Below are 21,818 nucleotides of genomic sequence, written 5' to 3'. Positions count from 1 at the left end.
TCCTAAGTCACATGTAATTAGCAGATATTTTTGTTACAGGAAACCAATCTTTCTGAAATTTTGAAATGCTTAAACAAGGAAGGTTATTTTAATTGGAACAAGATGTCTTACTTATAAACCTAAAATTGCCTTGTTAAATATAGCATTTTTGCTCAGTATTTTTTATATTCCTTCAAAGGAGAAAGACTTAACAGGCAAATGATGCACAGGGCTGCCCTGCGAAGTCCAAACCAAGATCTTCTACCACCCTTTAGCTGTCTGCAGAGTCAACTGTGTGCTCAGTTCAGGTTCAACTGTATGCTCAGTTCAGGTACTAAGTGTTAAAATGCATGTCTGTAGAAGAGAATACCAAGCTGGAGGTCTTGAAGATGATTTCAGCACAATTGTAGGTATATAAGCCTTTCTCATAGTGCCCAAATGGGACAGTTGCTTCACTTAAAAAATATGAGTGAACAATCCTGTGTATGACTCTCCTTTGTGCTCAGCTTCCCATAACATGTGTCCTGTATAAATATATAAAACATACAGGGACATAGAAACAGAAATGAAGTGTGTGTGGTGTTATTCTTTGGAGTGGACAATAGATTGTCATGTTTATGTAGCAGTATTTTTGCTATGATTGTAAAAATGAGACTGGGAGACCACACACCAAGCTGCCAGAGGGCTGGTACCCCTACCACTGCCTGGCTCTAGGAGAAATAAGGTAGGGCTTGCTGAGAATTAGAAACTGCTAGTGGCTTTAGCATAGTCGACCCTCAACTCCTGCCTTTATTTGTTCTCTTCAGAGGCTGGAGAAAGCCTGCCTGGCTTCCTGTCTCTCTGTGTGTATGCACTAAAGAGATATTATTTATTAAGGATATCAATCTCCTGCATGCTACTTTCAATTTGGGCTTCCTAGTAAATTATTAGAGGGTAAATTATTTTAAAAACTTATTTCAGTTGTCATCTTTTAAAATTGCTATTTCAATTGTAGCTGGAGCATGTAAACCCAAAAATTTTCTCTAGGAGCAAGAAAGGACCTAGGCAAATCTCAACCACATATTCCCCTCCAGTGCTTTCTATACTGGCCAAAAAGAAAATCACAACAACATTCCTTTAGCAGAATTTCATCCCCTCTAAAATCCCTTAAATTTGTGTCTGAAAGAAACCTAGCACTGTAGATAGCCTGACATTAGAGTGCCACACCTCATAATCCTTTTGCTATCTGTGATGTATCTGCGATTTCAAATGCTTTCTCTTAAAGCTGATTTTCAGTCTGCTTACACCAGCCCACTCCTAGAACTGCCCTGTCTCAAAACAAAGACTGTAGGACTGTAATAATGCTGCATTAAAAGCAGCCCTTTCACACACAGTCTAATACAGAATAATTGGAAGGAAAAACCCTCTAAGGTTAAGCCCGCTGCTTTAGATGCCTCCTTGTGTCATCAAGACAAAGGCTATGCTAGATCATGTAGTGTCAAAATCTTATTAATGTCATAGCTGAGTGATTAAAATGTCAATATGCTTGCTTTTTGTGGTTTTTCCAGTGCCTGAAGTCGGTATAGTTAAAAGGTGTGGGCAGGAAAATATTTAATGCCACAGATCAGAGCTGCAGAGCTGAGCACCATTGGCTATCAGACTAGTTAATTAAGTAGCAGAAATCAAAGGAAAAAAATCTAAAGTGTTTTGAATTAAAATTCTACACTCTCTTCCCTCTCAGCTCTCTTTCCTCTGAAATTTCACTTCTCTCTATTCACTCTTTTCTCCTCTCTGTATTATTTTGTACACCTTTAAGTGAAATAAAAGGCGGGAAGGGAAAGGTAAGGCTTATCTCTCACCAGTGCCTTGCTATCAGAAGAAAGCTGTAGACTCACCATTCATTATCCCCTATGAACAATGAGTTTAAGTTGCACTATTATTAGCAGCCCTAGAGTCATGGTGGCTAGCACTGCAGTAATTCCCATATTGTGGAGCTTCACACCACAGAATTATAAATTAACAGTTTTGTGAGGGCCCTCTTTATTAAGCCAACCATGTTTGCCATTTACCCTTTTGACAAATGTATGCCTTTCCAGCTGCAAAGATGTTCTATAAAACTACTGGAACTACTGCAGAAATTTACCTTGGCTTGATAATGTTCCTCCTACATGTACTCTCATCAGAAAGATGAACACATGAATAAATAATGATGGATCACATATATCTTGAAAGGACCCTTCCATCTGCTCTTTCAGAAGGCAGAAGGGAAGAGAATGAAGGGAACAAGGGATATATTTCGAACTGGTACATGTTCCTAATGACCACAGTAAGAAGGTTCCTGTGACCAAGCATAAGCACTGATTCTCCCTCCCTATGCAGCCTCCCTCAAGAAACATTGTCCCTCTCTCCACAGCCTCCCACCGTATTTTTCAAACCACAAAATGAAGATTTTAGTCTGACTACAAAACCACAAAAAGTGCATTGTAAAGAACCTCAGAAAAACAAATTATATAGTCTCATGAAACAAAGAATGCACCGCTGATAAGGAGGTTTTGCTTAACAAACCTTAACCAAAGAGCCTGTTTCAATTATAAAGAGTTATTTAACAGGGGGAAAAAATCCTTTAATAATAATAATTTATGTATAAAAAACTGTAGACATTTGATTTCTTTCATGCTCCTCCTCATGTGGGGAAATCCCCAAAATCTGCCTGTTCACTTATCCTTGAAATTAGACACCTATCAGGCAAGGAGGGAGGATTCTCCCTTAGCTTACCATGTTCCATCATGGTATTTGCTCTGTTTTGTATCTGTCAGCAGCTACAGGGTAACTTCCTATTTTTAACAAAGAAGGAGACAGTACACAGATGTTTGTAATTAAAATCTCAGCTCTAACAAGGAAGGAAGGACAGATGGAGAGACAGATTTATCAATCAACTAGCTGCATGAGTCCTGATGATTAAATTCTCCAAAAGATATATCCAAAGTATAAAAGTGAATTTCAAGATGAGATTCTACCCATGGAATAGCCTGTTGCAGGTACCAATGAAGTAAAAAATACGTGACATCTTTGCCTTCAATGAAGAAAAATGCACATCTACTTCCATGAATATTCTGTGACCATGAATAGGTCACAGCAGAAGGCAGAATATTAAAGTGAAGCAGCTTGGCACCCCTGAGTTCCTGAACCGGATCCAGTATTGAGCCCTGGCACATAGCTAGTGGATTTATCTGAGCTGCTCCCCCTTTCTGACTCACCCTCTCCAGGATGTAACCACTTCAGTAGCAAGGCTGCTGAAAGAGTTTGATGTCAGTGCCTCAGCTGCCAAGTTTGTTGTCTGGCATCTTAGTACAAATGTCATGCACTCACACCTTCGTGTTTTGTATTCAGCCTCTGTGCACATTTTCCCCTGCCGCCTCTCTTACTTGTACTGACTGAACTTAGTAGAGGTCCCAGGGTAAAGGGTATTCTCATGCTTTAGTTCTTAAAAATGTATAACAAATGCTAGTTGTATGGAGTAAAATCCTTTCTCCAAATTTGATTTTGCTTATTAATATAAAATCAGATTTGAAAGCTTGTAATTTTATATGCAGGAATTGTTTCATGTTTCTTTAAGTAATCTCTTAAGAGTGCTCTTAAGTGAACTTAAATTCCTGCTGTGAAATTCCACCCTTCACTTATTGAAAGAGTACATCTACACATAAAGAAATTTTTTAATCTGCTGGTATTTTTAGTGAGCTGTGGTATTGGAGTAGCTTAAAGAAAACCTAATCTAAAAAAGATCACATTTTTAAGTTAAAGGGACTGGGGCAAAGCTAAGAATGAAATTGCAGCCCTGAAATTGTGAATTACATGATCTCAAAAGATAAATTTTTTGGTAAAAGGTAGATGTTTTCCTTTGCACTTTTGAAATGTAATACAGAAGCAAAATAAAAGGCCCGCCTTTAATGCAATACAGAGGCAATCTGAAAAAAAGATGTGTCAATTCTATTCTCTGGAACTGCTATTCACTGATGCCTTATGCAAAGAAAAAAAATACCATCATTAATCTTTGTTTGGCACATTGTGTATTCAATGAATAGCACTTGGAATTTAACACTTGGATAAACATTTAACTATCTGGCACTAACTAAATACATCACTATTAAGGGGAATTTATGTAAAATATAATCCCACTAAGCAGCTTGATTACCATTCAGTATCATTAGGGTAAGCCAGTTTACTGGGAGACAGTCCAATAAAAGCAGTCACCTTGATTTAGTGTAGTTATACTGTAAAAATATATTATATACAGTTCTTAATAAGGAAACATTTCTGGATTATGTGTGTACAGTATCATGACAAGGCAACAGCCCAAGAGCTAAAATGCAACAAACATCTTTCTTCAGCAAAAAGAAGGAACACTTTATAATGCAGTATTTGAGCCAGAACTCCCTCTTAAAATATATTCATCAAGATCCCCAACTTTTAGCAGGGCATTTGACTAGAAGTCTTTGCAGGTAAGCTTAATGGTTTGATTGGCTGAGCTGGCCCTATTAAATTTGAACCCCTGCCTCTCTTACAAGAGGTTATCTGTGTCAGAAGCAGATTAGAAATTCGTGCTGATCTGAGATGTGGGTTTTGGTTTGACTGCTTCCTACCAGCCACTCAGGTATGTGCATTTAGCTTGTTTTTTGTTGGTTTTCCCCCCACCCCCCCTCCAAAATTTGATCTTTATATCCATTTCTCCCTTCTGCCATTTCTCTTCTTCCTCTAAAATACAAATCTTATGTTCCACTCTATTCCATGTTACTCATTCATTTAGTTGCATTTCTTCCTTTTTAATTTCTACTCCCTTTCCCTCCCTTGGTTTGAATAGACATTAAATGCATTATGCTCACTCCACTGAATTTCAAAGATACTAGATCAAGGTTTAGTAGTAGCTAAACAGACACTAGTTCATATCTTCAATATATAAAGAAAACAAGTCCTACAAGGTACTGTGATGCCTTGGTGCTACTCTTAATATTTTTGTAGCTTCCAAGACAAACCAGGAATAATAATGAAGTCCTAAAATCTTTGTCATAGGCTAAGGACACCATCTACCTAAAGAATACTTTAATCTCAGCAGGTAACTGTAAGTTTCAGTAGACAGTTAGCAATGATACTGTTTGGATTTTATCTTACTGGAAGAGGACGTTGTAGCTTTCATCTGCCCATTTCCTCTTCACGGATAACACCACAGATGTCTGTTGCTTGTCTGAATGTTCAGGCTGAGACATTTACATGTCAGGACTAACATGCAGGTCTGTGCCTGCTGGGTCTGAGTATACATCCATGGGTGGCCTCCTTCTCCTTCCAACATCACAGGTGGGAGACTTATGTCAGGGATTACAGAAGGACACACCCGAGGAGGATCAAAAATCTTCCTGGAAGGGAGACTGCTGCTAAGAAGAAAGGGAGATGCTAAAGATCAAAGAGGAATAAGAAAACAGGGAAATGCTATTTGTCAGTGAACTTAATTCTACTAGTTACCAGTTGTTTTAATAGGCCACTAATCCAATTAGTACCACTGCCTATGCCCTTGCTTGTGCTAAGCTCTCTTGATGTGCTTATGCACTGCCTTGTCACAGCTTTCATGTTTATAAGTGTGCTAAATCTGCAGGGATGCTGAACGCTCTTTTTTTATTTATACAAAACTACTGTGGCCAGAAGTTAGAGGGTCAGAATAGGGCCTATAGACAGTTGTTGTTTTAAGCTTTAATACTGTGCAAGCATTCACAATCAGGAGAGCATTGTTCGTTGGCCACAATCTGCATGAAACAACAGTGGCATCATTTTACTCTTATTCTGCTTATACAATTTCTTCAAAACAGATAAAGGTTAGTGAGCTGATGTTTAAGAATAAGTTTGCTTGAGCAAGCTCTGAAATGTGGAGCTTTTTCTCCATGCTTTGTTCTCCATGAAAGGGAATGGAGAAAGCTTAAGTTGTTTGGCCAACAGGAAAAAAGTAAAATGATTTCAGTTGTTTGTGCCTTAGAATAATTCTGCTATGACAAAGGTTCAACAACTTAATTTTTTCTATGTTTGTGGCAGGAGGATAGATAATTTTATGCTAATGTGAGAGGGCTGTAGAAACAAAAGATGAAATGACTGTTTCTTAATCCTCTGTCTACTAAAGAGGTACAAGGCTTCACTGAAATCAGATGGCACTTAGTGTTACAAGTTAAGCAGACAGCTGCCTACCTGCAATGAATAAATAAGGGTCTGTACACAGAGCTATCAAGAATGCCCCCCCAAAAGGTAAACAGGTAAAATTAGGTAAATCTTGCTTTTTTCTTTTACAAATCAAAGGTGCTGATAGCAACAATAATACATTTTAAAATTTCAGAGTGTTTTTTTCCAGTTGAGCCCTGAATTACAGAATTATAAAATTCTCAATTTTTCATGATTTTTCTGCTCTGGTAGAGGAATTGTTCCATCTTCTATGGACAGTGAAGATCAAAAAAAGGAACACCAAGTAGAGGAAGCACAAGTACTAACCAAATTCAACAATATATGGAAGCCATGGCTGTGAAGAGGAGAATAAAACAAATTTCCAATTGAAATATAACCTCTGTGTAAACATATGGTTGTGAGAACTGGAAATCCACCAAAAAAATTAGAGAGAGACAACTAGATGCCTTTTAAAGCAGGTGCCTACCAAAGTTTTAGGGCATTCAATGAAAAGTCTCAACACTGACAAAGGAATGTGTGAAATCTGCCATGTCTTCAGATATCCAAGATTTTCTTAAGCACTCCAGATGCTAACATATCCTCCACTGGGATGCCATCAAATAGGAACACACACATTTCAGAAAACCCACTGGTGACTCCCCAGAGAAAACCTGAACAAGAAGCTTTAGGTAGGAGGGATGAGCGCATGGTCCTCACACCAGAACTCTGGAACAGCAGGAAGTTATTTTCCCAGATACAACACAGCCAGTATATTCTAAACAAAGCATGGCTCCAGCATATACATTCTGGGGCAAAGCAAAATACTGTTACAAAATTGTGTGCATTATGGGAAGAAAAATGACACTCTAAAGCAGCCATTGAATAATGTTGAGATTTCTAGTTTCAAGCATGAATATAAAATTTTCATGTGTCATGTGATGGTTCTTTGAGTTACTAGGTATGAGCAAAGCACAAGTAGAAAATAGTGCATCTTAATCAGCCACACCTGTAAAGTGCATTATTTCAAATATTTCCAGTGCTTCTAAATCCTTTTCAAAACTGCGGCCTTGCCCTCTCAAGTCAACTTATGTTTATTGCTGTGATTTTACTTAACCATTTTTTCACACAAACATGTATACAGTAATTTCACGATTACAAACCGCATGGATTATAAGCCGCATTTCCGGGGTGTCGGCAACGTTTAGGTCCTCGTCCATACATAACCCGCAACGGATTATTAGCCGCACTTTTGTTCATAGCGAGAATCTGTGTGCAACTTTCACAAATTTGCCAATTAGTAACAGGATCGTGGCATAGCAGGGTTTACTGGCGCGGGTTGGGGCCAGGCAGGCTTGGCCCGCTCATGGTTGCCAACAGGGTCAGGTGGCCCAGCTCAGCGCTACGGCTCGGCGGGGCTGCTCGGGGCCGGGCGGTGCTGCTGCTGCCGCCGCCGGGCTAGCTCACACCCCCCGCTGCCTGTACCCCCGCCTGCCGTCTGCACCGCCGCTGCCGCCGCGTTTGCTTGCCCTGGCCTGGCTCTGCCGGGCTCCCCCGCACCACCGGGCTCCCCCCTGCTGCTGGCCCCGGTTCTGCCAGGCTCCCCAACACTGCTAGCCCCGGTTCTGCCGGGCTCCCCCACGCTGCTAGCCCTGGTTCTGTTGGGCTCCCCCGCGCTGCTGGCTCGGGCTCTGCCGCCCGCCCCCTGCACCGCGGCCCTGCCTCTGCCAGGCTTCCCCACCTCTGCTGAGGCTGGCCGGACTCCAGCTTGGCTTGGGGCTGCCACGGGCTCTCACTTCCGTGTTGGCAGCTTTTAGAATATTGTTCATATATTGGCTGTTCCGGATTACAAGCCGCACTTCGGGTACAGACCAAAACTGTAGTCAAAATGGTGCAGCTTGTAATCGTGAAATTACTGTACTCATATTCTTAGTCTCCTAAAAAGTGTATGTAAAAAATATTTCAAATATATGCACTGGCCTTTGCACTTCAGCTGCATGTCACAAGTTTTCAGAGCCAGGTGCTGAAAGCTGGGATTAGTGGGCATTTTCAGCCTCTTATGCTGAATACAACAGAGCCAAAAATAACATTCTCAGCAGATTTTCAGATTTCTCATTTATCAAAACTGGGTTATTTATGTCTGCTGTAACTTCTTGTATCTGAAACACAGCATGTCTGGACTAGCAGTAACTTTTTTTTGTTGTTGCTGCAATAATTATGTCCCAGAGAGCCTGCTGTTTAAAAGAAAACCTCTATTTCCTTTTTGCTTTCTTTCTCTCAGGTAGTCCTTTCTTGTGGACATTTATTTAGAGATCTTAACATAAATGCACTTTTTTGATAGGCATAGTATTTATGAAATCGCTCTTAATGAGTATAAATTTCTATATGTTGATTGAAAATAATGGCCAATATTATTTTCTCTTGTAATTCCTCATACAAGACAATTAACCTATTGTTCCCAATATCCAATAGTAGTACATATCCATATTTTTATTTGGGTGTGAGATACAAAATAAAGCAATTATACAGTAATTTCACGAATACAAGCTGCAGCAATTTGACAAAAATTTTGGTGGAAACCTGGAAGTGCGGCTAATACTCAGGGGCGGCTAATATATGAAGAATATTCTAAAAGCTGCCAACACAGAAGTGAGAGCCCGCGGCAGCCCCAAGCCAAGCTGGCGCCCGGCTGGCCCCGGCAGAGGTGGGAAAGCCTGGCAGAGGTGGGGCCGGCAGTGCGGGGGGCGGGCGGCAGAGCCCGGGCCAGCAGGGTGGGGGAGCCCGGCAGAAGTGGGGCTGGCAGTGCACGGGAGCCCGGCTGCGCAGGGGAGGATAGCAGAAACAGGAAGCCCAGCGGGCGGGGCTGCCCGGCGGCAGGGGGAAGCCCAGCAGAAGCGGGGCTAGCAGTCCACTGGAGCCCAGGAGAACCGGGGCCAGCAGCGTGGGGGAGCCCGGCGGTGCGGGGGCCTGCAGTGCCGGCCAGGGCGAGCAAACGCGGCAGCAGCGGTGCAGACGGGAGAGGGGGGCCAGTGAGCCCGGTGGCGGCAGCAGCAGCACCGCCTGGCCGTAGCGCCGAGCTGGGCCACCCGGCCTCGTCGGCAACCATGAGCGGGCCGAGCCTGTCTGGCCCCGCCCAGAGCCAGTAAACCCCGCTATGCCGCGATCCTGTTACTAATTGGCAAATTTGTGAAAGCTGTGCACAGATTCTCGCTACGAACGAAAGTGCGGCTAATATTCGGGTGTAGCTTATTTATTGACAAAGACAGCAACATTGTCGACGCACCGGAAGTGCGGCTTATACTCCGTGCGGCTTGTATTCGTGAAACTACTGTACTTCACTTGCTTCATTCCAGAAATGTAAGCATATGATCTTTCAAATTACTTTTCTTCAGCATATGTCTTACTCATACTTTTGAGGAGGTTTGTGCCTTTTCTGATTGTTATGATCATTCTACATTCCATGTCACTGTAAACAGTCTGCTTCCAGATCAGCAAAATCCTACCTAGACAACAACACATCAATCCACCTCTCTATAGAACTAATTCAGATTATATGGAGCAGACAATGGAGTAACTTATTTTAAAGTACAGTTGTTAAAAGAAAATATATGTAATGCATGACTTTCCCCTCTTGAGTGAATATAAGGCAGTAATTCATTTAGTGAATGGCTGGCTCTATTTTTTTTGCTGCTAATAATGCTTATGGCTCATGTACCCCAGCCTTTCCTTAAAAATCAGAATTATGGGAAGTTGAGCAGATGGTGAGTGCTTGCAAGTGAACAGAGATCAAATATTTGTGTTTTTCTTTCAGAAGCAAGGTGGACAGAATCTCAGCTTATGCAAATGAGGTAAATCCACAGAGGTGAAAGGAGCTCTTACATTACCTGTGAATCTCATCTAATGTTACTGCAACTTTATGGCTGCAAAGTCCCCAGATATGCTAGTTAACTTCACTGGGAATGCAAAAGGAAGGCTGTTGTAACCCTGTACCCAAGATGTATAGGGAAACCTCAGATGACGTAGCAGAAGGCCACACAAAATGAGATATGTCATTATTCTAAGGCATTTCTAATGCATGTTTATGTTTTATTCTTCTGCCATTTTTGCCTCTTTCATCCTAATCTCCTCAGTTTTCTCTAGTGCCACAAGCTAGACCATATATGACTGGCCTCAGACAGAAAAGCTGGTGATAGACAAGAACTAAAATATCCGCCTAAATAGGAATATATATGTATTTCCAGACAATGTCTCCTAAGGAAACCATCTGTGCATGATTTTCAGACCCAGGTCTCAGATGTGAAGAGCTATACAAGTTTCTCCTAGACAAACTGTAGTTAAAACAATTTGAATTTGGCTTGCCAAATATTTACCAGCAGTTATCACGTTCAGCTGAGTATTTGACTCACACTTCTGTAGCACAGCATATGTGTGTGTGTGCACCTTAATTTGACTGGTGTGACAAATGGCAGATAGCTCCTAAAGTCAGGCAGGAGGTATCATGTTCCAGAGCATTACACCTGTCAACGATTATCAACAGATCAGTTTTGAGGAGAGTGAAAAACAAAGGAAAACACAGCAGATTACATAGAAAGAAATTTAAAATTATGATATTCTTCATAACTTTGTCGTGTCTTTCTATACAGTAGAAAATATGAGAAAGAAGTAATGTTTTAGCATAATGAAAACATAAAGATTGTATGCAAAACAAATGGAACTATAATTTTCACTGTACTCTTAGAGACTAGGGAATTCAACATTCTGCAGCAGCCACAAACCTATGCTGCATGCAAACAACAATTAAAAGCAGTGTAATGGTCACTAAAACAATCATGTTTACATGTACTATGCCAAACTGAAGTTGTCCTTTACTGAAAATCTCCATTTGTTGTAGTATCATTTGTTTTAGCTACTGATTTTGGCTGGCAGTAGATGGGAGTGGGTTGCATTAGCATATTAGTAACGTACTAAATTTTATATAAGATAAAATAATATTTTTATCTCCAAGTCTTAAAGCAGTGAATAAAACTTTAACTTCTGTGATTTACAATACTACCATGAACTCCCAATAATATCACAGTCCTATAAAATTCTCTTAAGCCATTCCTTGCATGGCTTTTTTCTCTAACATTAATATGATGATTTACTGAACTATAATATAAATCTAAACGTCATTAATTTAATCATACACATGGAAATATACTAAAACAGAGCAGAATAACTATTTGCAAAATATTATTTAAATTATTTCTACATTACAATTAACATGTACTTCTATACAAACAATTTGATTTCCCATTATTATTGTGTAATAATTTATACACAGACACAAAGGTACAATGTGTCTAATAACTAGGTATCATATATATGATAATATATACACTATAATTATAATATGATAATAATTACACTGTAATTAAGAATCAATCAGCCAAATCCATATTAAGATGTTAACTGGATGAGAGCTATGAGAAAGCATTTAGAAAGCTGATTCTGTATCTATTTGTTGAATCAATCTATTCTATGCAATTTACCTCAATCTCTGAAGTCTTTTGAATGTACTGCTGTTCTCATAAAATTATCTCAAGCCAGAAGTCTGTTCCCCAAATCATCAGACAGCCTTGAGAACTAAAGCCCATTGTCCAAAGAGACTTGGCAGAATTTAGGTATGGACATGTCCAGTTCCCTTGAAACAGAATTGATATACTGGTTCCTAAACTACCAGTAAGCTGTTTAAAAAACCTATCCTATCTGACCCATCTAATTTTCAGTGCATTATTTCAGTTGTCCTCAATCTTGGCAAATGTAAATATGTGGAGATATGTATCATAGGGCAGCTCAGCAGGGCTACATCCATGACACTGACTCACACACAAAGAGCATAGGAAATTGTGGAGAGAATAAATTTTCTAGAGCTACCCCAAAGAGAGAGGTCAAAATCCTAACAATCTGTTTATCTGATCTGGCAACTAAAAATCTAGAAGAGAAAAGATTTTGGAAGGAAGAGCAAAGCCGTAGACTGAGACAGAAGAGAGTCATCTGTGGTTGGAAGGAAGCATCAGTAAGTTTGCTGTGCATTAGTAAAATTATTTTGCATCTGCCAGCTTGTTCTCTGACACAGCTATGTGACCTTCATAGGCAAAATAGTAAACTCTGTTATTTACACAAGTAAGTTGTCACTTTCCGTATGATCTTTTTTTTAGTACTTATTTAAGTACCAGGCTTAAAAGTAGTGGAAATAAATCCAATTGGAGGTTGGATTAAAGTATTGGATATACCCTACAAATAAATCCAACACTTTAAAAAAATGGTTGATCTACATCTTAAAGATTTTATTACTTTCTGGCTGACAATCTCCTTCTAAAATAGTGAGAACTAGAAACAGACTACTACTAAATGCAGATACTGTTATAATCTTTTACTTGATCTGGATGGTGCTTATATTCAGCTGTGATAAACCTCATCAAGTATTTTACACCAATACAAAAGGCCTTGATTTGTAGAACACCATCATGTGAAAAAAAACAAAACTTATTAATAGTTTGTACTTTTGAGTGTACTGATATTTCCAAAGGACTAACTCTTTTTTTAAATAAGAAAATTTTAATCACGGCTTGTACCTATGCCTGAGAAGTTTTTCAACCTGCAATTGTACACATATTTTTCTTCTGATGCAATTTGAAGCACTAAGAAAGTTAAATTCAGAAAACTCTCATCAACTGTCATCTTCATTAACCCTCTCTTTCTGTCTACTGGGAGTGGGGACAAGCATTTTAAAGTTTTTTGTGAAAACGACATCTCATTCCATTCTGATGTTATTTTTGTTACATACTACATATCAAACTTGGACCATCTTTGGATATCTGGTTCTGGTAATTGAAACCCCTGGACTTAATTGGAAATGTGAGGAGAAATACATTACAAAGGAGAAACTGTGCTCTTTCAACCAGAATTAGCAAGGAGCTCTCTTATCCTTTTCCCCATCTTATCAGGCTTATTTCTCCATCTCTCGTCTCTATTCTTTTTTTTCTTGAACGATCGATTAAAAAAGTAAGTGTCCTACTTAATCTTGGAAAAAGGAATGGACTACAGCTGTTCCAAATATTCAGGTCACTGTCTTCATTGCTACTGGAATGTTACAGACATATGGGTTAAAAACCCCCAAAACTCAACAGAGCCAACCTAGCAGCCTACTGTTTGAGTCAGTCTTTCTGCCACATTTTAATTCACTGATCTCATATGATTTAAAATTTGAAAGGTCCATACAACTTACTGTTTTGTGCCAGAGCTTGAAGCAGACAGTCCAAGCATCCCTCCAAGCTATCTGCTGTGCTGTCATTGGATGTTATCTTCAGCTTTTTCAGGGCTTCACTTAAATTATCTGCTTGATAAACACAAAGGAAAAAGCAATCAGTGTCCTCACCAATTTGATAACAGCACTATAGTCTTGAATGTAAATAGTGTAAACAGTTCCTGTATCAAGGGAGAAGACATGCATGGTCTGTGTTCTGAGAATACAAAAAGCCAGGAGTCAAAGGTTATAGATTAAATTAAACTTTTCAAATTTTTATATATATATTTATCATTTTGCATCTGAGAACAGGATGTCACAGCAGGTGCTTTATGAAATGCCACTGAACAGCAATTTATCCATCAGTATTTTTTCAGCCTTGCCGGTACAGAAAACCATCAGCCATTGCTTTGTTTCTCCCCTTGTTTGTGGGAATAAAATAGAACAGAAACAAGCATATCTTAATCTTCTTCATCAATAGAGGCAAATTAATTGAAAATACCAATTTCTACATGCTGTGTAGGCTTCCATCTTGACTATTCACAGATGCCTAGTGCTAAGCTTAGAGCCTTTTTAAGAATTATCCCACTTTCCACCACAATGTTAGAAGCATCATTGTTTATATGAACTGTGTTAACTCTTTAAGTTCAATTGACCCACAAAAACGGATGGCATCTTCTTGAAATAAGAAAGTTCTGTTGTGGATTTCAGATAATTAAAACTTCCCTCTTTAAAAAAAAACCAACAAAACTACCACCACTCAAATGCACATGAGATGGCATCATTCTCCAAACACAGCTATGTGCCCAGTAGAGGTTGGGGTAGTATGACCATTACCATTTTGAGGAGTCTATCCTTCCATCAGCAAGGTTTAAATGCTGGCAGCTGCAGCCTGAGCCTCTGGTAAACCCACTGATGACTAACCTCACTCTGAATGGACTATTCTTTTAAAAATGAGTGCTGATTCAGTTTCCATGCCAACTCTGACAGCAAGCAGAAAGTGTTACTCAAAACAAATAATGTTAAATAGTGTCTCACTGTCTCTTGTTCCCAGTGGCTCCAGAGCCTTGACCCAAGCCCAACACAGCCATAGGTGGTTTCTTTTCAGTGCAGTACTGGTACCTTCTGAGCCTGACTAGAAGCCTTAGAGCTTCCCACCAGCGTAGGAAGCCTCCTTGACAGGTGAGCTGGCACCTGCTCTGCTTTGCCTCCTCTTCACTTGCCGACTTGTGGGATGGTGCAAAGGAAAAGAGTGGAGACACAGCAGGGATCCCATGAAGAGGGTAGAATCTCACTCCTGGAGCTGCTTTGCTTCTCAGCCAAAGCTGTGGCCTTTGTTCCATCTCCAATTTTTATTAGCATATGCTTTTGTAGTTCAATATACCATACAGATAAAGGTGAGATACTTAGTTTCAAAAAGTGCTCAGTATTTATATATGAAATTGCTTACATGCTTCTATGATCAAGGAGTTATTTTGTCTATTCAGTAATGAACACGTTCTTAGCAACAGTATACCAGGAGTGTCAGTACTCCTAAATGCAGACAGCCAGCAGCATGCTGGCAACTCTGCAAAAGCCTTTTGGGCAACAACGTTTGGTTGTAACTCCTCAATATCTAAAAACCTTCCTCCAAACCTGCTCTCCATGCTGAACTGCTACCTTCTGGAGCAAGCTGTAAGGGAAAAAAAAACCTAAATTGCCTCTGCTACTCATGTTACTCTCTAGCAGGTTCATTGTAGCACTTTTCTTGAATCACACTTAACCAACAGTAAAGTTGAACATGCACTGCAAAGTCTCATTGCTTAAATACATTATTTAGGATATACTGTTAGAATTTGTCAAAAGACACTAGTAAAGGGTACTCAGTGACCAGCCCCAGTACTACAATTTGACATTTTTGCACTCTACCTCCTCTTATACCTTCTTCATCTGCCTCCTTCTCATACTCTTCAGTTTTCTGCTAATATAGCACTATTTCTCTTCTGTCCTTACAGGCATCTCATATCCTTGTATATTTACACACTTAGTTTTGAAGCAGTAGCAACATTTACAGTAAAAAGACTCAATCTACTATATATATCAAAAGCAAACATTTCTGTAATCCAGGGAAGAAGAAAATGCAAAGATAAGAAATTCACTGTCACACCAGAGTTTGCAGACTATTGTCAGAGAGCACACCCAGATTTTATTTCTCTCTTATAGCCTCTTCACTTAATTGCTCAATAAATCACAAGATCCCACTTATTATTTCATTTTTCTGTGCAGAAATGAGTGCTTTATATAAAATACTTGTTATTTCTTTCACCCCATGCCACATCAGAACCTGCAATAGAGTTAGAAGTCTCCCCAGTCTATTTTCCTACCACCCCTTTCTGCTCAGTGCCATGTAAAGTTTTCTGGGGAAAGTCCACTATTCTAATACTACACTATTACAGATCACATGCAAAATTGTGCATTTTGGGCAAAATTGTTCAAATGTGACTAGAACAAACAACTCAATTTTTCATGGTACCAAGCATGTGCACATCCCAATGACATATGCGGACATTCAACTGCAACTTTAGACATACTTCAAGTATCAGTGGGCACTTGTGACAATGGTACTTGTGGCCATGCTACTTTTAAAATATCTTATCAAACATTGTTGCACTGTGTGCCCAATTGCCTTTCCTCTAGGTCAAGGGCACAGAGGGAAGAAACAGTCCTTCAAGAAAGAACTTACTTGTTTGCTTGGGTTCTTTCTGCCCTAGTCCATCTCCTTTCCAAACTGAGTTGATACCTTGAAAGAGACAGCTACCTTTGATACCTCAGACATGTGCAAATAGATCTTCAACAGATTCAGAGTTTCTGTAATCTTTTTATTTTTTTTCTTTTTTGTTGCCCTGAAAAGAACAAACCCTTATAGTCTGAGATGACACTGAGAGGGCACTCAGAGAGAAGTGCTGTAGTGGTCCAGAGGGCTCTCACCATATAATCACACAAGGCTTCCCACTGCTGCTGTTTCACAGTTGCCCTAAACCCCTTGTTTAGGGAAGAAGTTGCAAATGCTTCTTTTACAAGTACAAAACCCCTGTTGTTTTTTTGTGATCTTCTCCTGCTTAATTTTGTGTCTCCTCCTCTCCTTCTACAGAAGCTGTTTCCAATAGCCTTGTTGCTGCATAGACTGACCAGATTCTCAGCCATAAAACCCCATCAAATAAAAGCAATATAAGGAATCATTTTAGCTTCATTTCAGAGAAATGTGAGTTGGTACATTATGTCAACATGCAAGTCATGTGAAGCTCACATTAGGAAGATCTAAGGGTGCAAGATTAGGACAGTAGAGGTAAAAATTGGCTAGGAATGTTCCCTGTTGCACAGTCGGTGAACAATGTGGTATAGTGTCGGGAATATGTGAGGCATGAAGTCTGAAGTTTAACAAACTATTTTGTTGATGACCCTAAGCACAGGGAGTCTCTCGTATCTGGCTTACTGTATTGCTTTCAGAAAAATTAGTTATCTGTACAAAAAGCTCTGAATCCCACACACCTTAATCCTATATATCCTAATGTTACAAACTGATAAGTTAGCAAGTGGAGTCTGCCAAGAGCTGTCAGACCTGTTTGGCCCTTTCCACCTACACTTACATTTTGTTTTCTCCAATAACTACTCCTGCACAAACAGTCATAAAAAATGAGGTGGTTTAAATACTTTGCCCACATTGCTTTTTGGTAGCATAATATTACTACTTACCTCTTTCAACCTTTTGCTATCTCTTTTGCAGGTATTTTTACAGAGAAAATTAGTCCGAAACTAACATTAGTGAATGCTTTAATACTCCGTTTCACTTCACTGTACTCTTTTTTCTAAGAGTTTTTCTGTGACTCATTCCTATTTGCAGTTGTTGACTTGTGTTATACAAAAGAACTGTTCTTTCATCTAGTAAAAACTTGGTAGTTGATCAACTTTGTTTAGGGTCAGGGTAACAAATGTGCTGGTTAGACTGCAAAAAGTTTGAAAAGGTACCCAATAGTTTTTCTAGCAATGCAGCTTCTGATGGTAAGAACCAACTTGCCAATTTTGCTCTGAGTCCACAGCATCTTCATCCAAATCGCAGGAAAAGCCCTATTCCAAGAGTGATGTTAATAAAGCATTTAGAATGCCTTAGCTGAGTACTGAGATGGCCAGCTTTTGTCTGGACTGTTTGTTTTTCATATATCTTCTAACATTTTATCCAATACAGATATTTTCTCTACAAAATGAGGATTTTGAACATATCATTAACATTGACAATATCTTTTGATTGATACTTTGTAGACATAGAAGTGTTGTTATTAAACAGACCACTGCATTATGCATGCAACTTAACAGATAAGGAATTCAAAATTAATAGATACTGAAATGGGACATACTGAAACATGCTGATCAGATAAAGAAGTTTGAGCAGTTCTGCTATTACAGGGATGGTGGCTGCATTAACATCAGAGCCTTTTGAGTCTGTTCCACTGCCTCTCAGAAACAACGAGACATCAAACTGAGCATAAGGAATGGTGCCATTTTGTGGGTGTCCTTGTGTTATAACAGCATAAATCTCTTAAAAATTCAAGAGCATACATGCACGTAGGCTAGACTGCAGAAACTACTTCATTTTCTTGTACAGACTTCCAGTACTCTTGTACTAGAATTTCAGTCCAAACTAACCCATAGAGGCAATCCAACCCAGGCTCACCACAGCTTTTTAAGGAAAAGTGTATTTTGATGTGATATTATTTGAGAACCTGACAGAAAGATCAGCCACATAATCTGTTTGGGCAAGACTTATACATTTGGCCTGAATTTCTTTTTGCAGCAGAAAGATCAGTAGCTGGTGACATCTGTAGCAAAACTTTGGTGTTTAATGACCCCAGATGCCACTTCCCCAAAGAAAACAGAAGACTGGTGCAAAATTATGAGAGCCCTTTAGCTCCCAGGACACTGAATATGCTTGCAGAAATGTATAGCATGGGTCCTTTTTGAATCTATGCAGACTGAGACCCATCCTCTTGTATAATTTTTCAAAGACACCTAGTCCCATATAAATGTTCACATGCAAAATACTCCAAATACAGAATTTATTGAGGACAGAAGAATCTTGTTCTCACATTTAGCCCATTGCCAAAAAATACTCCATCCCCTCCTTTCTTTGTATCAGCTGCCCTCAAGCGTTCCCAAGTGTACAATATTTTCTGCCAAACCACTCAAACTCATCATTAGAGACAACTCTTTGTTCCTAGTCCATCCAGAAAATTTTTAAACCTGGCATCTAATCAGGAGGTACCTATATACTGTCAGAGGGTAGCAGTGAAAAATTAGTTTTTTATTAGCAATGCCAGATACAGACAGACAAGACTAACATCTTAATCAGGAAAGAACTTTTCTTTAAAAACAGAAGCCCTGTTCATTTCTGTCCTACCACGTTCATTGAGGTGGGTTAATGCTTTTTGCCTAACAAATTTTCTAGTTCCAGGGATATAATGATGGATCATTATCTGCAGAGCTCCTTCTGAAACCTGTTTTTTACTTAGGTACATTTGCTCTACTTTTCTAACATAGTAACTAATTTTAATGAGAGTGTCTATTTTTGACAGCAGTTCAGTTGCTTCATTCTTAAACACTTTCTGAATCTTAGATATATGCCATCTGGTCTTAGAGACTTGTTACTCTTTCATTTAACCACTTGCTTCTGCATCTGTTCTGACATGGGCCTTCATTTTCATTACCTGAAAATACTGACATGCCATGACTCACTGCCACCTGAGCACTAAGCTACCTAATTAGTTTTTGTAATTATCAGGTCAGCCTATACACACTGACAGCTACTTAGTCAATCTGTACTCAAAACCAGGATAGAAACCTAAAAATGTGGCCTCAATCAGCAGTCAGTACACTTGGAATCTCTTACCAATGCAAATCTTCTGTTTGCATTCACCTCCCACCCTGGAGGACATTTGATATCTTTGAAAATAATTTAATGTATTACTTTTACTGTAGTCACAAATAAACAATAGATTATAATATAAAAATATTTATACTATCCCAAGGTATATGGATCTGTAGCTGCTGTAATTGCTGTAATTTCTGCACATTAATAATCCTCCGTTACTTAAATCATGACTTGCAAAGGCTAGACTATAAGAATGGTATTTCAGAAGATTTTGCAGAACCTTGGAAGATTTTTTTTTCTCTTTCCTAGGAAAACATGGTACAGATTTAAGTATCTTTGTATTTCATAATTGAACACTGCAGATCTGGAATTATCTTGAAGTGTAAAGAAACCAATCAAAATTCAGTGAAATCAACATAACTCTAATGCTTTATAAAAAGCCCTAAAAGATTTTGCTTAAAACCAGTCCTAGAAGAAGAATGATATACATTTTTTTCCTTTTATAGAAAACAGTTTGATAAAGGAAGTCTGTAGTGGATCAAATTTCATTAAAAAATCAGCTAATGATAGACAAAGTGAAAATTCAAATAATTTGGTTCTCAGTTTATAAAAAGATGTTTTCTGGTTCTCTAATACTAGCAGTAGTAGAAAAAAAATCAAGATGGTTACCAATTTGTAAAGAATTACAATTTAATTGACAAGATTGCATTTGTATTTACACAATTGAATTTTTGTATAGCTTTTTTTTTTCTCCAGGTGCATGATCTTCACTGAGTTATATTATCAAAACAGTTGTAAACACAAGAAGTTCCAGAAGTATATCAACCCACATATATTTCACCATTTAAAATATTTACCATACAATACAGTGCATGCCAAGATGTGTACACATGAAGAATACTGTTTTATCCAAGGGACACCACTCTCTTTCAGGACAAATGTTCTGTCAAACAACAGATGAATGTCTTTCATACTGTCCTTCTTGGCAAGTGGTTCTCCTTTTATTTTGTAGTACCAGGTACAACTAAAAGATGAAGGAACATTTCCTTTCCTACTGGCAATTATAAAGTTACTATCATTACATTATGTCATCATGCTTCAAAGATATGAACGTGCTTGCTCTCCGAAGGTATTTATAAAGTATGGAATGCAATGCATTGCGTAAGTGAATGGGAGAACTGGAAATTTAAGGTTAAAAGTATCTGTGTGGGAAGTGGGGTTTTCAAAATGAGATTTTCAGGTTCCAGAATTACTGCACACTCTGGATTCTTCAGGACTCTTCAGATGCAGGTACAGATTACACTCAGCACTTCTATAAAGCAGACCACAACACATCATGGGCAGGTATCAAGAAAGCATCAGGTATCATATGGGGCAGATGGGAATCCAGTTCTTTGTGGGAACATTCAACTGTAAATGCTTTACTATACATGCCCAACCCTCCTCAGTTTATGACATGGCGTCAAATTACTGCAATATAAAAGGCAAGAGAAGGTGTCCTCCATTAGGTTACTCAAGACTACTGTCCACCCTATGCACAGAATGAAAAAAAACTAGTGGGGGAAAAAATAACAGGATCAAAATAGTACCTTAAATGACTACTGTTACTTCAGACAATAGTTCAAACCAGTTTCTTGCTCATGCTAAAGCAAAAACTCATCAAGCAAATTAAAATGGACAGCCTAAAGCAGACAGCTGGAATAGAATATAGCTCTTCCTGAGGAGTCAGTAAGTGACTGAAACAGAATCTTGGAAAAAAAAGGAGTAACTTTAATACTAATCAAATCTAACATCCCCTAAAATGCTGTATTACATACAACCATATGGACCAGTATAGAAAAGACAAGCTGCATGTCTGCATGTGTCTGTGCACATGAATACATGCAGCTAGCAGGGCTTGCATCTCTACTGGCTCTTTTTTGATTTATTTTAGGTGGTTTACTACGTTCTTTTGGTTTTTTTTATTTTCCTTTTCTGCTCCTCCACATAATTTCTGCCTGAAGCACTTTTAATCTAGCAAGCAAGAGTCACTTTGTCAAGTCACGACAGTAAGAACAGAGAACAGGTGCTAGAAAACAACAGAAGAAAATTAAAGTACCCAAACAGTACAGTCTAGAAACAGCACATTTTAACTAAACATATCAAGCTTTTTCAGCTTTATCTTTTCTTTGAGATGATATTTGCCTACACTACTGTGTCTAACCTTTTCTGACTGCACCTGCTCTAAAAGTCTTGATCCTAATGTGACTCAAGTTAGCTGACTACAAATGCCAACGTAGACGTTACACAAACAAACAAAACACTTTCCTAAAGAGCTTTTTACTGTTCATTAAATTATTTCCCTTACTATATTAAAACACTGATTTCTTTTGGGGCATAATTTAACAAGGCTGCCAATCCTCTGTACTTTTTCAAACTTCTATACAAAATATGGCTTATTAACCAACAAAATAACACATATGTAATGCTACAAGTTGG

The 21,818-nt window shown here is 38.8% G+C and overlaps 1 protein-coding gene across 4 annotated transcripts in view; it reads right to left on the bottom strand.

Moving 5' to 3' along the window:
* RAP1GDS1 (Rap1 GTPase-GDP dissociation stimulator 1) overlaps positions 1 to 21,818 on the bottom strand; it is a 96,478-nt gene that overhangs the window by 50,559 nt on the left and 24,101 nt on the right. For all 4 annotated transcript variants that reach the window (XM_033059838.2, XM_033059836.2, XM_033059837.2 and 1 more), the window contains one exon: positions 13,421 to 13,528. In XM_033059838.2, coding sequence (XP_032915729.1) covers positions 13,421 to 13,528 — 108 coding nt within the window. The remainder of the gene's footprint in view (positions 1 to 13,420; positions 13,529 to 21,818) is intronic.

Source organism: Catharus ustulatus, chromosome 5, assembly GCF_009819885.2.
Source record: "Catharus ustulatus isolate bCatUst1 chromosome 5, bCatUst1.pri.v2, whole genome shotgun sequence".
Taxonomy (NCBI): Eukaryota; Metazoa; Chordata; class Aves; order Passeriformes; family Turdidae; genus Catharus; species Catharus ustulatus.
Note: the sequence above shows the minus strand (reverse complement) of the source record. Positions and strands in the feature narration are given on the sequence as shown.